General features: G+C 38.3%; 1 protein-coding gene across 6 annotated transcripts in view; it reads left to right on the top strand.

The window, feature by feature from the left end:
- COL14A1 (collagen type XIV alpha 1 chain) overlaps window positions 1-14,842 on the top strand; it is a 251,503-nt gene that overhangs the window by 97,031 nt on the left and 139,630 nt on the right. For all 6 annotated transcript variants that reach the window (XM_082674497.1, XM_082674499.1, XM_082674500.1 and 3 more), the window contains exons 14-18: window positions 2,773-2,912; window positions 10,336-10,462; window positions 11,890-12,029; window positions 12,516-12,648; window positions 13,976-14,035. In XM_082674497.1, the coding sequence (XP_082530623.1) occupies window positions 2,773-2,912; window positions 10,336-10,462; window positions 11,890-12,029; window positions 12,516-12,648; window positions 13,976-14,035 (600 nt within the window). The remainder of the gene's footprint in view (window positions 1-2,772; window positions 2,913-10,335; window positions 10,463-11,889; window positions 12,030-12,515; window positions 12,649-13,975; window positions 14,036-14,842) is intronic.

Below are 14,842 nucleotides of genomic sequence, written 5' to 3'. Positions count from 1 at the left end.
CTTTGATGTCCTCCTGATCTCAGACTATTATTATTATAATTAGTTTTTAAAAATTGAGTAAAAATTGTATTGGCAAGTCTGATTTGGGTCAATGTAGGGAGTTCATAATATTTTTAAGAGTTGTAGTTATCTATTTGAAAATGTGATATAGAGAAAATTCTACCCTGCCAAACTAACAATGTTTTGTCACCTACGATTAAAAATAGGGTTCTATTCATTGTGTTTTGAATAAGAAAGGGCAAAGAGATGGGGTCTCTCACATCACTCTGAGCCTGGAAGGAGGTGAATAGCACGATTTCTACTGTGCTTTTGTCTTGAAGATTCTACTTGAGAAACATACAAAGAAATTTAATGATAAGGAAATTTTCTCCCACATCCATTCTCTGTTAGTTGAGGCTATGTTGTCTTGCTCTTCAGAGGAAGACCGGTGTAATTAAAACAACAAACCACAAAACTGGGAGAGCCCAGGAAAGAAGGAGAAAAGAAATAAGTCAGGAAGCATCTAATATATCACTTAAGTCAATTTTGGGACTCTGTAGATTCGGAGGGAAAACTTTTCCCAACCACCCATCTCTCTGTTTCACTCAGAATACTCATTTGTTTATTCAGGTTTCCCCCACCCTTTAAAAGCAGTGTTCCCATGAAACCTTTCGCAAGCCAAATGACATAAAGCAAAGAGGCAATTAATTTTAGGACACATCTTGCTAATGGATGCACAAAATAAATCAAGATAAAGCACAGATGCTCACAGACAGAGTTCAAAGCTGTGGTGGCTTGATGCTGAGATGCTGAGTGTAGTTTCCAGGGGAAGGAGCTAGGCGGGGCCGCTCTTGCTGCCTGGGGTGCACGCTGTCTCCATAATGGTTTGCTGCAAAGCAAAGCCTGAATGCTATTTTTGCTTTTGCCTTTTTTTATAAAAGCAAAATTCCTCTTTAGATTTCTTTCAGTCAGTGAAACCTTGAGTTAGGTACTAATGTTGGTCCTTTGCAAGAGCAAAGTGGCCTAAATTGAACTTTCAAAAAGCAGATACTTGTAGTTTTAAAAAGTGTCCATGACTCTTTCCCATTAGTAGTTGATTTTTTTAAAAGTCCTAAAAATGATATCCTGGCTACCTGTTCCTGAGACTGACACTTTTATGCACTGAGGAAACTAGACATTGTTCCACTATACTGCCAAGAGTAACTGAACTCCAGAACAATTTAGAGCTAAGTGTGCACAGCACTTAAAGTAATTACATTGCTTTTCTCTCTCCTACACTTTCTAGCCCTTTAAGTGTAGAGAGTCACCAAGTCCTATAGGTTCTTTATTACCATATGATAGGTACATATGGAATTAATGAAAGGGTTAGCTTTTGGGGTGAGGAAACATCATGCTTATGGCTACAGCTGACAATTGTCATGATTTATCTCCTAGGTTGTTATTCTGCTGGTTCTATCAGCACAGGCTCTCAAATCAATTGATCAATTGCCTGGGTTAAATTCAAACTGCTCTTCTGCTTCTACTAACTGTGACCTTGGCCAAGTTACCTCAGTTTCATGATCTGTATAATGGGGCTAATTGTAACTCTATCCTTGCTGTCTAAAGGAAGGGTTTAATGAGATAACGTGTTACATCTCAGGCTCATAGAAAGCCTGCAGTCAATCTTAACAATTGTTTTTTACTGTAAACCTGTAAAAGCTCACGAAGCCCTCAAAGATTATTGACAAATTTTATCTGTTGACTCAGAAAGGGGTCCTTCAAGAAGTGCAAAAAGCTTTGGAACTGGTAGTCAGGAATCTGCAGAAATATTAACACCTCTTTAAATACTTTTAAAGCCACAGCAAAGTGTTTATTTTTATCTCGTCTCCCAAAGCCAGCGGGATGTATCCAGGGCAAGACTCCTACTCGTTGATTCAAGAAATATTTATTGAGAACTTGCGATACTGGGGATAAAGAGGGGAACAAAATTAAACCAAATTCTGCAGTCCCCTGAGATTATAGTATATTCGAAGAGAAAGACAAGAGACCAATAAATGTGCAATAAAAAAAAAAAAAAGAATCCGGGAAGGGAGTTAGGTAGTATTGAGGTGGAAGGATTATTTTACATAAGGCGATCATGGAAAGCTTCACTGAGAAGGGGACACATGTTCAGAAACCTGAATCTTGGATGACTCCAAGGTTTTTGGCCTGAGCAATGGGAGGCATGGAGTTTTCATTTGTTCAGAGAAAGAGACTGAAAGAGAAGACTGGGAGAGGTGGCAGGAGTCAGTGGTTCGGGTTTGGACATGTTAAGGTGGAAATGCCTAATAGATACTCATGTGGAGATGGCAGATGGGAAACCATTTCACGTATGGGAAACTGTGGATCGGAGGAGTAGAGTGACTTTGCCAGGATCCGATGATAGTTGAATGCAATAGCTACGATCTAACTTCAGGTGTCCTGGTTTTTGATCCATTAGTTTTTTTTATTTGTATCAGCCTATAATAATAGCTTTGACTAGAAAAGAAAGGCACAGAAGATTTACCTAAACCTCATTTATTTCTAAGAATGTGTAATTGTTTGCTGCTATTCATTCTCTACAAGGAAAACTTTTTTTCTTTGTTGATGTGTTAATGTTCTTTGTTATCAGTTATTATCTGGGTGAAATTTTTCATGTGTAAGTAGTTCAGAAGTCAGAGGTGCTGTGTTTTGGGAGTCTTTTTTACATGTATGTTATTTAAAATTGCATTTACTGCAAAGTGCCCTTTATTGCACTGAACTCCAGAAAAAATTTATTTTTCGTTTACTGCAAAGTGCCCTTAAGTCCACCCAGAAACCTGAGAATCTCCAGTGTTGGCTCTAACAGTGCTCTGTTAGCCTGGGACCCAACTTCAAGAAAGATCAGTGGTTATCGGATTGTATATAACAACGCCGATGGGACTGAAATCAACGAGGTAAGCTGTGGAACAGGATGTGCGTTTTTCCGGTGGTTGGGTCTTAGTTTTTTATGGCTATGTAACCGATCATCCCAAAACACAGTGGCTCAAAGCAGTACTAATTATTTATTTTCTCTTGCTGTTTCTGTGGGTCAGGAATTGGAGTTGGGTGTGTAGTTCTGGCTTGGGATCACTCTTGAGACTGTAGCCAGGTAGTGACTGGAGCTGATGTCATCACAGCAACTTCCATGTTCATGTCTGGTACCTGGTCTGGAAAGACTAGACCAGCTGGGCGTTGGAGCGGTGCTACCAGGGAAGCCCTATATCTCTAAGTAGATTCTTCACGTGATCCCTTCAGCATGACAGCTTTCGGGGAGCTGGACTTTTTACCTGCTGGCTTAGGAGTCCCCAGACATGTATCCAGAGAGACAGAGAGAGTGCTGGGTGAAAGCTGTGTCACCTTTTGTTACCTAGCATCAAAAGTCACAGAAATATCACCTCCACCACACTCCATAGGTAGGAGACGCCACAAGTCTCTGCATGGATTTAAGATGGGGAGGAGAACAGTGCCAACCTATGGTGGGAGGCAAGGGGGATGAGAGATAGGTATTGACACAGCCATCTTTGGAAAATACAGTCTGCCCCAGCAAATAGGGATAAGGAAGTATGTATCTTGACACAAGTAGTAAACTAGAAATATCAGTGTTTTTCAGGTTATCCCTCTGCTTTTTAGTAAACCGGCATCTGAAAGACCCTAGTTCAATGAGCTTACATTGAAAACTGAATCATTCAAGTTTTGTGTAGGAAGATACTTTCAAATAATAGAACTTACTGAAACCCATGAAGATACAGTATTTTGCACTCAGTGATGAATACTCTTCAGAAATTCTCTCCTTGGAAATATATTTTCGCAGGCTAGATAGCAAAGTTATTTTTATTTTTTTTTCCTTATCTTGGTCCAAGAAGCTAAGACAACAAGGGAAGTAGGTTGGATTACATGATTTCTATTTTCTGACCAAGTAAAGCACATATTTTCATATGCAGAGACAAACTTTTTCCTACAAGTAAATCCAAGCAATATTTTGCGGAATGTGCCGTCATACGGGACACTAGGCCATGAATGGACCATAACTGCACATTTGCCAACAGCACAGAAATACTGTTCAGCATCTTTCATTAAATCGTCAAAAATCCCGAGGGCAAATAATTCTGACAAAGCTGGAATCTTTAGACTAGCTGCTTTGCTTTTGAAGATGAGATCCTGGAGTAGAAAAAGAAGGAAGTCTAAAGCACCGAGCTATTGGTGTCTCTTTGTTATCACCAAGAAATAAACTACTTTCCCAAGGGTTGCAAATTCAGCTGTGTAGGAAGGTTATGCAGATAATGTAAATGAGTGCAGAAATTGTCACACCTGCAAAGAAATACAGTCTCACCTGTTTTTCTTGGAATATGAAGCTACCTTAGGTTATATTTCATATTCCCATTTTGGGGACATGCATGTAGAAGAAATTCTCTACTGAAAGACAACAGTAAATGACAAGGGACAATGGGTTACAGTGACACGGATGCTGGGCGTGGTGGGGACTACCCTGCCGGGGAGTTTGTACATGTTCATCCAAGAAGCAGCTGGTGTCAGCTCCTGAAGACGGTTGCTGCACAGAAATCCAGCCGGGGGCTGCCAGGTCTTGTTCCCCTTGACTATGTGACCAAGGATTTTTATTTCTGTGTGAAACTTGCCAATTTTAAAATGTTGACTCATTGAACAATTAAAATATCAGGGCTTCCCTGGTGGCGCAGTGGTTGGGAGTCCGCCTGCCGATGCAGGGGACACGGGTTCGTGCCCCGGTCCGGGAAGATCCCACATGCCGCGGAGCGGCTGGGCCCATGAGCCATGGCCACTGAGCCTGCGCGTCCGGAGCCTGTGCTCCGCAACGGGAGAGACCACAACAGTGAGAGGCCTGCGTACCACAAAAAAAAATAATAAATAATAACATAACAACCGTATTCACTAGCATATTTTTTCACTGCAAAATATTTTTATTTGGTGATAATTTTTCTTGAAATAAAAATAATTTATCATATATATGTAAATATGAGTTATATAAATATATTTATTTTTTATTGAGGTGTAATTGACATATAACATTATATTAGTTTCACGTATACAGCATGATGGTTTAATATTTGTATTCATTGTGACATTTCATAATAGGTCTAGTTAACATCCAGTTAAAAAAAATTATAGCTGTTCTGGCCTCTCATGGCATTTTACGTTATTTGCCTTTATAAATAATGACTCCAGACTAATAATATATTTGTTAAGAAATACATGTGCTTTTTTGCAGTGTTTTTCAATCTTGGGAGTGCCTTTGGCATTTGCTATTTCTAATTTGTATTGTGCTGAGAAATTAGAAAGCTATGTTTGATAAAACTGAATTTAAAATATGAGTAAATAGACCATGAATAAAAGTCTGAGAACATTTTATTTGAGTAAAATGCATAAACAATGTGTAGATTTTGTAACATTTCCATTTTGACTGGTGTGTGTGTTCTTAATTCTTAATTGTTAACCATGCAGTTGAGACTAAAGGTTGCTGGATAAGTGTCTTATATAAATCAAATATTACTTTACCTAGTTTTGGAATATATGATTTTAAGGGTGAATATTCCTACCATATTTTGCTTTACTTCTATTAATTTAAGCTTTTACTTAAAGATGATGCTACAATTGGATTTTTAGGAAATTCCCAAAATATTCTGGAATGAATTTCAAAATATCCCAACTAAAATCTACTTACTACGTAACATGTAATTGATTGTAAAAGCTTGTTTTCAACTCAATTCCTATTTCTCTGCTTCACTTCCTCCCATCTTCCCTCCTTCACTTCCTCTTCCTCCTCTGTGTCTTTTCTGCATGACCCCTCTCCCTAACTTTTGGAGACCAAAAAAAAATAAAACAGAGCACTTAAACAAATGCTGCTGCTACTGATGATGGTGATGGTGATGATTATGATGATGATGGTGATGGTGATGATGATGGTGGTGATGATGATGGTGGTAATGATGATAGTGATGATTATGGTGATGATGGTGATGATGTGGTGGTGACGATGGTGATGGTGATGGTGATGGTGATGATGATGGTGGTGATGGTGATGATGGTGATGGTGGTGGTGATGATGATGATGGTGATGATGATTATGGTGATGATGGTGATGAGGATGGTGGTGATGATGGTGATAATGATGATGATGATGATGGTGATGATGATGGTGATGGTGATGGTGATGATGATTATGGTGATGATTATGGTGATGATGGTGATGAGGATGATGATGATGGTGATGATGGTGATGGTGATGATGATGGTGGTGATAATGATGATGGAGGTGATGATGATGGTGATGATGATGATGATGGCAGCTAACACACATTGAGTGCTAATCCTGAGACAGCCTCTGAGGTTTTTACAGAGAGCACCTTGTGCAAATTTTATAGAAAAAAAAGTTGCCAAAGCCTGACCTGTCAAACTGCAGAAAGAAGTCATCTCAGATAGCATGTACTGTGAAAAGATTTGGGGAAATGTGCAAACATGATGGAGAACTAAAGTGCTGCCATTTGAGTTTTAGAAATGAAAGGCCATCGTTTTTAGACTCTGAGAGACAAGTCCAGTCCCCTACAGCAGTGACTCAACAACAGAGCCCAGAGCAGAGCCCAAGTCCCTCATTCCTCATCAAGGATTCTCCTCATCCATCCTAGAATAGTCTGAAGTGAAGTTTTTGCTAGATAGTCTGAAAAATTTTTCTCAAAAATCGTTGCATAACAATGAATCATAGTCATTTGTTACCATTTTCCCAAATTCTTCTCTTACATCTTAAAAGTACTACCAATAAAATGAGTTCCAGAACTTAATCTAAAACATAACAAGTAAAAATAAGTGATACCTAGAAGTTTTCATTTGATGAAATAAAATGATCAATAATTAATGCATAAAATATGGTCTGTTCAGCATCAAATAAAATGTTTTTAATAAACTAGATCTTTTCAACAGATATATATATATGTTGAAAAAATATATATATTCAATATATAATGTTCAAAATACATATGCCTTTACATATTTATATGTGTGTATATATATGTGTATATATGTGTGTGTATATATATATATATGTATATATATAAAAAAATATACACTTATATATAAGTATACCAAGGCCTAACTATTCATTCGAGTTAATAGTTTTATGTCTCCAGGAAAGTTGGTTGAGGTCTTTGTGCCTCAGGTTCCTCATTTGTAAAACAGTCATTATAAATACCTAGTGTTTGACGGGGGATAGGAGGCTAAATAAAACAATGAATGTAAGGTCCTTGGCACATTATAAGTGCTCAGTAAATCTTAGCCATTACGATTCAAAACAACAGAAAGCAATAGGAAATATAGTTTAGAAGACCATCTTGAACTCATATTTTAAGTATTTGTCTTCTCTGTGAGTTTAAATAATGGAGCCATACTGTAAACAGTATTTACAAACAGAGAATTTAGAGCGTGAAACCCTTGTGTTTAAGTTTTAGGAACTAGCTGGCTTTCCCTTGGGCAAGTTCCTTAACTTTTCGGAGTCTCATTTTTTCCATCTTCCACTTAGGGGTAATAACGAGCTACCTTACAATGTTGTGGTAAGGATGTAAGTACAACTAATGCATGTAAAGCATGAGATAATACCCAGACCAGAGTAAACATCAAATGCTAAGAATTACCCATAATATTATCAGGCCTAGATTCAGAAGAAGATAATACGTATTTTCAATTAACTATTGGCTATGTAACCAACACCCTGCCTTAAAATAACAACCCATGATTATGTAACTTGGGCAGGCTCAGCAGGGTCAGCTTGTCTCTGCTCTATGTGGTTTCAGCTAAGGTGACTCTTACATTCATCTGGAAACTTGACTGGGCTGGAACTTCCAAGATGACTTCAATCCATGTCTGGGGTGGCTGAAAAGGCTGGGGTTGGCTGGTGCTCTCTAGCAGAGTGACTCAGAATTCCAGAAACGTGAAAAGGGAAACTCCTTCCCCCAGGGCTGGCAATCTTTCTTTTGACTTGAGGTCAATTCCTTCAAGATGTCTATGGTTTCTGGATTAACTTTTTGCTCAGATGAGCCCCCTCCCTTTTTTTTTAATCTCTTGTAAAATGGATCTTTGGTGCTTCCATCTCAGTTTTCATTTATGTATTCTATTCACTATAATTCAACATACAGTAGCAAAGAAGCTAAACAAGGTCCTGACCTCAAGGGGCTTACACTCTATGCAGGAAATAATAAACATCTTCTACTAGGAAATAAAATGATTTCAGGCTGGGATGGGTGCTAGGGAGAAAACAAACAAAGGCAATGTTAGGGAATCACCCTACTGAGATACGTAGAAAAATGAACACCCCCATGAGGAGGTGAAATATAAGTACAGTCCTGACAGATGGTGAAGCCCTAATTTTGAAAAAAGAGCCAAGGAAATAAGGTCTCAGACAGAATGAATTGCATGTGCCAACTCCCTGAGGTGGGAAAGACATGGAAAGAAAGGTGGTGTGTCTGACCAGGGATTTCTCTTTTTATGTGAAACTTACCAATTAAAAAATGTTGACTCTGGGAGGGAGATGCAAGAGGGAGGAGATATGGGAATATATGTATATGTATAGCTGATTCACTTTGTTATAAAGCAGAAACTAACACACCATTGTAAAGCAATTATACTCCAATAAAGATGTTAAAAAAAAAAATGTTGACTCATTGAAGAACCAAACTAACAGCAACTGTGCTCACCTTCTCCTGCATGGTTGCTCATCTATTTAACTCCTACAGAAGTTATAGTGCATGTCTGGCTACTCCTAGCAAATCCGGCTATAAACATTACACTTATTTGTATTAGCATTGCAAATTTTGTGTACTTCACTTTCTATATCTTTAATGAATGGAAATAATATTGGTTGTAACTATGTCATGAGAATTAACTGATAGGTATTCTATTTAAGGTTGTAAGATTAGAAATGTGAATATCTAAATGGTTTTATAATTTAGTATCTCTTTTGCAGTACTTGCAGCTCTGCTGCCAGCCAAGTGAACTGCAGACAATAAAATGGCTTCTGTTTCCTATATTTATTTATTTATTTTTTTTTAAACATCTTTATTGGAGTATAATTGCTTTACAATGGTGTGTTAGTTTCTGCTTTATAACAAAGTGAATCAGTTATATATATACATATGTTCCCATATGTCTTCCCTCTTGCATCTCCCTCCCTCCCACCCTCCCTATCCCACCCCTCCAGGCAGTCACAAAGCACCGAGCTGATCTCCCTGTGCTATGGGGCTGCTTCCCACTAGCTGTCTACCTTACGTTCGGTAGTGTATATATGTCCATGCCTCTCTCTCGCTTTGTCACAGCTTACCCTTCCTGCTCCCCATATCCTCAAGTCCATTCTCGAGTAGGTCTATGTCTTTATTCCTGTCTTACCTCTAGGTTCTTCATGATATTTTTTTTTCTTAAATTCCATATGTTTGTGTTAGCATACGGTATTTGTCTTTCTCTTTCTGACTTCACTCTGTATGACAGACTCTAGGTCTATCCACCTCATTACAAATAGCTCAATTTCATTTCTTTTTATGGCTGAGTAATATACCATTGTCTATATGTGCCACATCTTCTTTATCCATTCATCCGATGATGGACACTTAGGTTGTTTCCATGTCCTGGCTATTGTAAATAGAGCTGCAATGAACATTTTGGTACATGACTCTTTTTGAATTATGGTTTTCTCAGGGTATATGCCCAGCAGTGGGATTGCTGGGTCATATGGTAGTTCTATTTGTAGTTTTTTAAGGAACCTCCATACTGTTCTCCATAGTGGCTGTATCAATTTACATTCCCACCAACAGTGCAAGAGGGTTCCCTTTTCTCCACACCCTCTCCAGCATTTATTGTTTCTAGATTTTTTGATGATGGCCATTCTGACTGGTGTGAGATGATATCTCATTGTAGTTTTGGTTTGCCTTTCTCTAATGATTAATGATGTTGAGCATTCTTTCATGTGTTTGTTGGCAGTCTGTATATCTTCTTTGGAGAAATGTCTATTTAGGTCTTCTGCCCATTTTTCGATTGGGTTGTTTATTTTTTTGTTATTGAGCTGCATGAGCTGCTTATAAATTTTGGAGATTAATCCTTTGTCAGTTGCTTCATCTGCAAATATTTTCTCCCATTCTGAGGGTTGTCTTTTGGTCTTGTTTATGGTTTCCTTTGCTGTGCAAAAGCTTTTAAGTTTCATTAGGTCCCATTTGTTTATTTTTGTTTTTATTTCCATTTCTCTAGGAAGGTCAGAAAGGATCTTGCTGTGATTTATGTCATAGAATGTTCTGCCTATGATATAGCTATTATGACTTCTTTCTTTTGCAGGTTGAAGTTGATCCTGTTACTACGTTCCCTCTGAAGGGCTTGACACCCCTCACCGAGTATACTGTTGCCATTTTCTCCATCTATGATGAAGGACAGTCGGAGCCTCTGACTGGAATTTTTACCACAGGTAAGCTTTATTATGGTTTGAAAAGTTTCCAAGAGTAACTGTATGGAAACCAGAAGCTGGAGCAGCTTCTTCAATTGTGATTTTGAAGAGATTGCATTTTAATATTTGTTTACTTTATAGTATTATTACCCAATGAACAATTAGGTGAGTAGAATGCCTACTGGCTAATCATGTTCTTTCAAAGCAAGGGAAAGAGGGACAGGACCATCTAAGTTCAAAGGTCTCAGTTAAATAAAAGTGTGCATTGTTTCTTCCTGATCTCACACTGTTTCTTTTGTTCTATCGACATAAAATTTTCACATTTCTTCCATTGATATATGTGTATATTAAGTTGAACTTCCAAAATTAGAGCTCTCCAACAGTTTTTGACCTACAAAAAATGATGGTTTCATACCATTTAACCTAATACATCAATCTATAGCCAATAATTATTTTCATGAAGCTTGCAATATTAATACAATAATATGGGATATTTTAAATACTAAAATGAAAAATGTAGCATGAATGCATTATTTTTCTTTTCTATATATACCTTGTAGTCAATAAATATAACTTCTTTTTGCCTCCTGGTGGAAAAATTCTATTGTTTGCTTTCTGGACCTATCATGAATTGCACTTGGAAACAAATTTAGTGCTGTATTGAGATGAGAAGGTAATTTGGAGAGAGATGAGAAATAAGCTGGACTGAGAAATAATCTTCACAGAAAAAAGTTCAGTAATTTTGCAAAATCTCGCAAGGGCTAACTGTAGTTGGAATTCTCATGGTATCCTGTCAAAGAGTTTTAAAATCTCTGATTTCATATAATAAAAATCAATGACTGACAATTCATTTTCGGTGTAATTAGATGTTATGGTCTCTGTTGTACATCCCAGAAGTGTTTAAGCAGTGAAATAATGGATGTCTGATAAATTATACTTCACTCCTGATGGCAGCCACATGTACAAGATTAAAAGGATGAACGTTCTTCTCTAGGATTTAACTTATTACTAGAGAGTGATTTAGGCACCAACGTGAATAAAGCTAAAAGTGACATTTCTCAGGCCTCTAGGGCATCATTTTGTTAATTTCTTCAAAATACTTGGAAAATAGTATCTTTGTAAAGTAATGAATATGGCAGTCTTATTTTTTTTTTTATAGTTAATGAAAAGGGCCAAATAGAGAATCTAAGAGTTCTGGAAATTCCAGGAAAACTGTAAAAATCTGCTGTGTCCCTGGTCTTCCTAACTCGTTCTGTGGGTAAATGCTGGAAACAGAAACATAAGCCCACACTGGACTAATTCGCGCTGCTTTCCCTGCTTCCACGTGCTTTCCTAACACAAGAGATTCACCAGAGGGTCTTCTCTACCTGTGGCCCCGGGGAGCTGCTTGAGTTATGGTTTTCTTCCCTTCTCAGTTCCCTAACAAAATCTCCCTCCTTGGCTTACAGAGGAAGTTCCCGCCCAGCAATACTTGGAAATTGATGAGGTGACAACAGATAGTTTTAGAGTGACCTGGCATCCCCTCTCAGTTGATGAAGGGCAACACAAGTTGATGTGGATTCCAGTCTACGGTGGGAAGACTGAAGAAGTGAGTTGTCTGAGGCTGAAAATTAATCCAGGGCGTTTTATCTGGAAGTGAATGCCCACTGCTGCATTTGAGTTGGTCTTTGTTTTAAGACACATTGAGAATCCCAAAAGTAATTACTATTTTCCATGACCTGGAGTTTTACAAATGTCAAATCATATGACTTTTGTAAAATTAAAATGCATTTTTGCTAGGGCTTTAGTTATATATGTTATGGATTTCCAGATTCTTTGATAGTCATAAATGAAATTTTTAAAAACTTCAAAAAAGGCCCCTTTTGCAATATTAATCGTTTAGTTGCTGAGAGATTTGAAAAGAAAAAAGTCTCTGGTTTGACTTTAAAATTGAATTCAACGGCCCTGAAGTTGTTGATGCTTAGTCACTTATTGCTTACGCTCGGGATAACATCTTTCCATTTTATTATTTTTTCTTAACTTTTTCCTATGTTATTCAAGTAAACCCAGTTACTAAGCACCAAATACTTTTCAGGTTGTCCTAAAAGAAGACCAAGACTCATATGTTATTGAAGGCCTGGAACCTGGCACTGAATATGAAGTTTCCCTGTTGGCTGTACTGGATGGTGGAAGTGAGACTGAGGTAGTGACTGCCGTTGGGACCACACGTAAGTCTTGGTCAGGCCAAGATGGACTTCACAAGCTCCGACCATTTATTCTGACACACTCTTCACGCCACCAGGCTCCCTGCACATCAGCCTTATTCCTGGCTACAGAGGCTTTGTCCCTAGAACTCTTCATACATTTTTACCTTTAATGAAAGCAATATGTGGAGCATCTTATTAGACTCCTAGTCTATCATCACCTAAAGGCAGGGACCATATCTGTCTTGTTCACCATTATGTCCCCAACACTTAGCACAGTTCTTGGCATATTTTAACTGTGCAATGAATATTTGTTGAATGGAGGAATGGTTGGATGGATGGATGGGTGGATAAATGGATGGATGGATGGATAGATGAAATAAGTTATAAATGAGCAAACAAATAAATATAGGGCAAAAATGTCCAAGAGTTTCTGGAATTTCCCAAGTTGATCGTGGTTCCAAGAATCCACAAAATTCACTTGCTGATTCATTTGTCCCTTCATTTTTTAAGTATGAGGTATTAACCACATATTAAATTATCTTTGATTGGGTTCCCTGGAGCCAGATTCTGAAGTAGAAAATTGCATCCAGAAGGTTTATTGAAGAGTGTAGTTGGGAGATATATCTGTAAGGAAATAGGACTTAGGGAAAAGCTAAAACAGAGCCCTCAGCTAATTCTATTAGAAATTCTGGACCTGGTATGACCCTTCTGAGTGGTCCCAAGTTGAGTCAAAGGGGCTGGGCCTTTCTATCCCTGCATCCCCAGTGATTGGAGGCAGGCCATCCCCTGACAGAGTCTGCAACCCCAGGCAAGGCAGTTACCAGAGCTCTGAGCCATTGGCAGCTGTACTCCAGAAGCTGCTGGATGAGTATGTTGATGAAGAGGGCATCTAGGCGGATCACCACACAGCAGCTCCATCCACTGGTTGTCCAGGGTGGATACAAGAAATAGCAGATGCACTTCTTATTGTCTTCCTTGCTGGTCCTATTTGGCAGCCCCTTTACAACTTGATCCATAGCACTGTTTAATTTCCTTTCCTCACCATGGTTATGCCCCATTTCAAAGTAACTGGGAGGTTTCACAATTTTATAGATGTAATTCAAGTGGTTATATGAAAGCTGGTATCTGTGATTAGAAACTAACTTCTTTGGGTTTGTTTCCTTATCTGTGGAATAGATACAATGTCTACCTTACAACTCACTTCTCTCTTGCAACCGTGGTCAAGGTTGTTGTGAGAAACGAGTGACATAATATAGGTGAACTTTTCTTTGAAAACTATAAAGTGATATACACAAATGTATAGAGTTATCATCATTACAGAATTTTAAAGTGAGGAATATTTTTTTAGTTGACAGTGTTTGGACAGAACCGCCTACGACCGAAGCACCTACCAGGCCTGTGACATCAGGTAAGGACAAATAGAAGCCTGTTTACCCATAAGAAAAATTTGATTTAAACAGAAGTTATATTATCCCAGTTTTATTTGATTTATATGATTGATTAGGAACAGGGCATACCAGTTCAAATTTCACTCCCCTCAGAGCTCTCAACCTCTTCTTATCCCTAAATGCTAATTGGTCTTCTCGTCTACTAATCAGTATCACTGTGGTACTCTCTATTTTTCCCATCTTTGTTTTGAATTCCCATTCTAATCTTTTAGAGGACGTTAGTATCCAGCCCCAGGAGTCTCTGCCCTACTCTTGGTCTCAGTACCTTCTCCTATTGCTTTCTGTTGAGAATTATTCATATCATTGTTTCCATGCATTTCTGTGGGTAACTGAGCCGTGGCTGGTGTATTGGTGTTCCTACATCAGCTATTTTCTCTCTCAGCTTAACTCTCCCCTCCGTTATAATATACCTCCCAACTAGTTGTCACAGTCAACTAGATTAAGCAAGTTTGTTGATATTTATTTCTTGACCTAAAACCTTTCAGTGAATCTCCAATACCATTCATTTATTCATTCGTTCACTGATTCATTCATTCTTCAGTTAACCTTTACTGAGCCCTTCTTTATGACCCCACATCTCTTAATCATAACATACAAGATGCTTCCTGACTGGGTTCTGCTTCCCTTCCTGGCCTCAACCATATGCTTCATGCTTTTCCCATATCCTCCTGCCATCTAGAACTCCTAACCCTGAAGGTGAGATGTCGCATTCTGTACCTACAGCCTAGTAGGTAAAGTTTTGCCTGATAAATGTCACTCTCCTGTCT

This window comes from Grampus griseus (assembly GCF_964374135.1).
Source record: "Grampus griseus genome assembly, chromosome: 17".
In the NCBI taxonomy this organism is placed as follows: domain Eukaryota; kingdom Metazoa; phylum Chordata; class Mammalia; order Artiodactyla; family Delphinidae; genus Grampus; species Grampus griseus.
The sequence above is the reverse complement of the archived record's forward strand: the minus strand, read 5'-3'. Positions and strand labels throughout refer to the sequence as shown.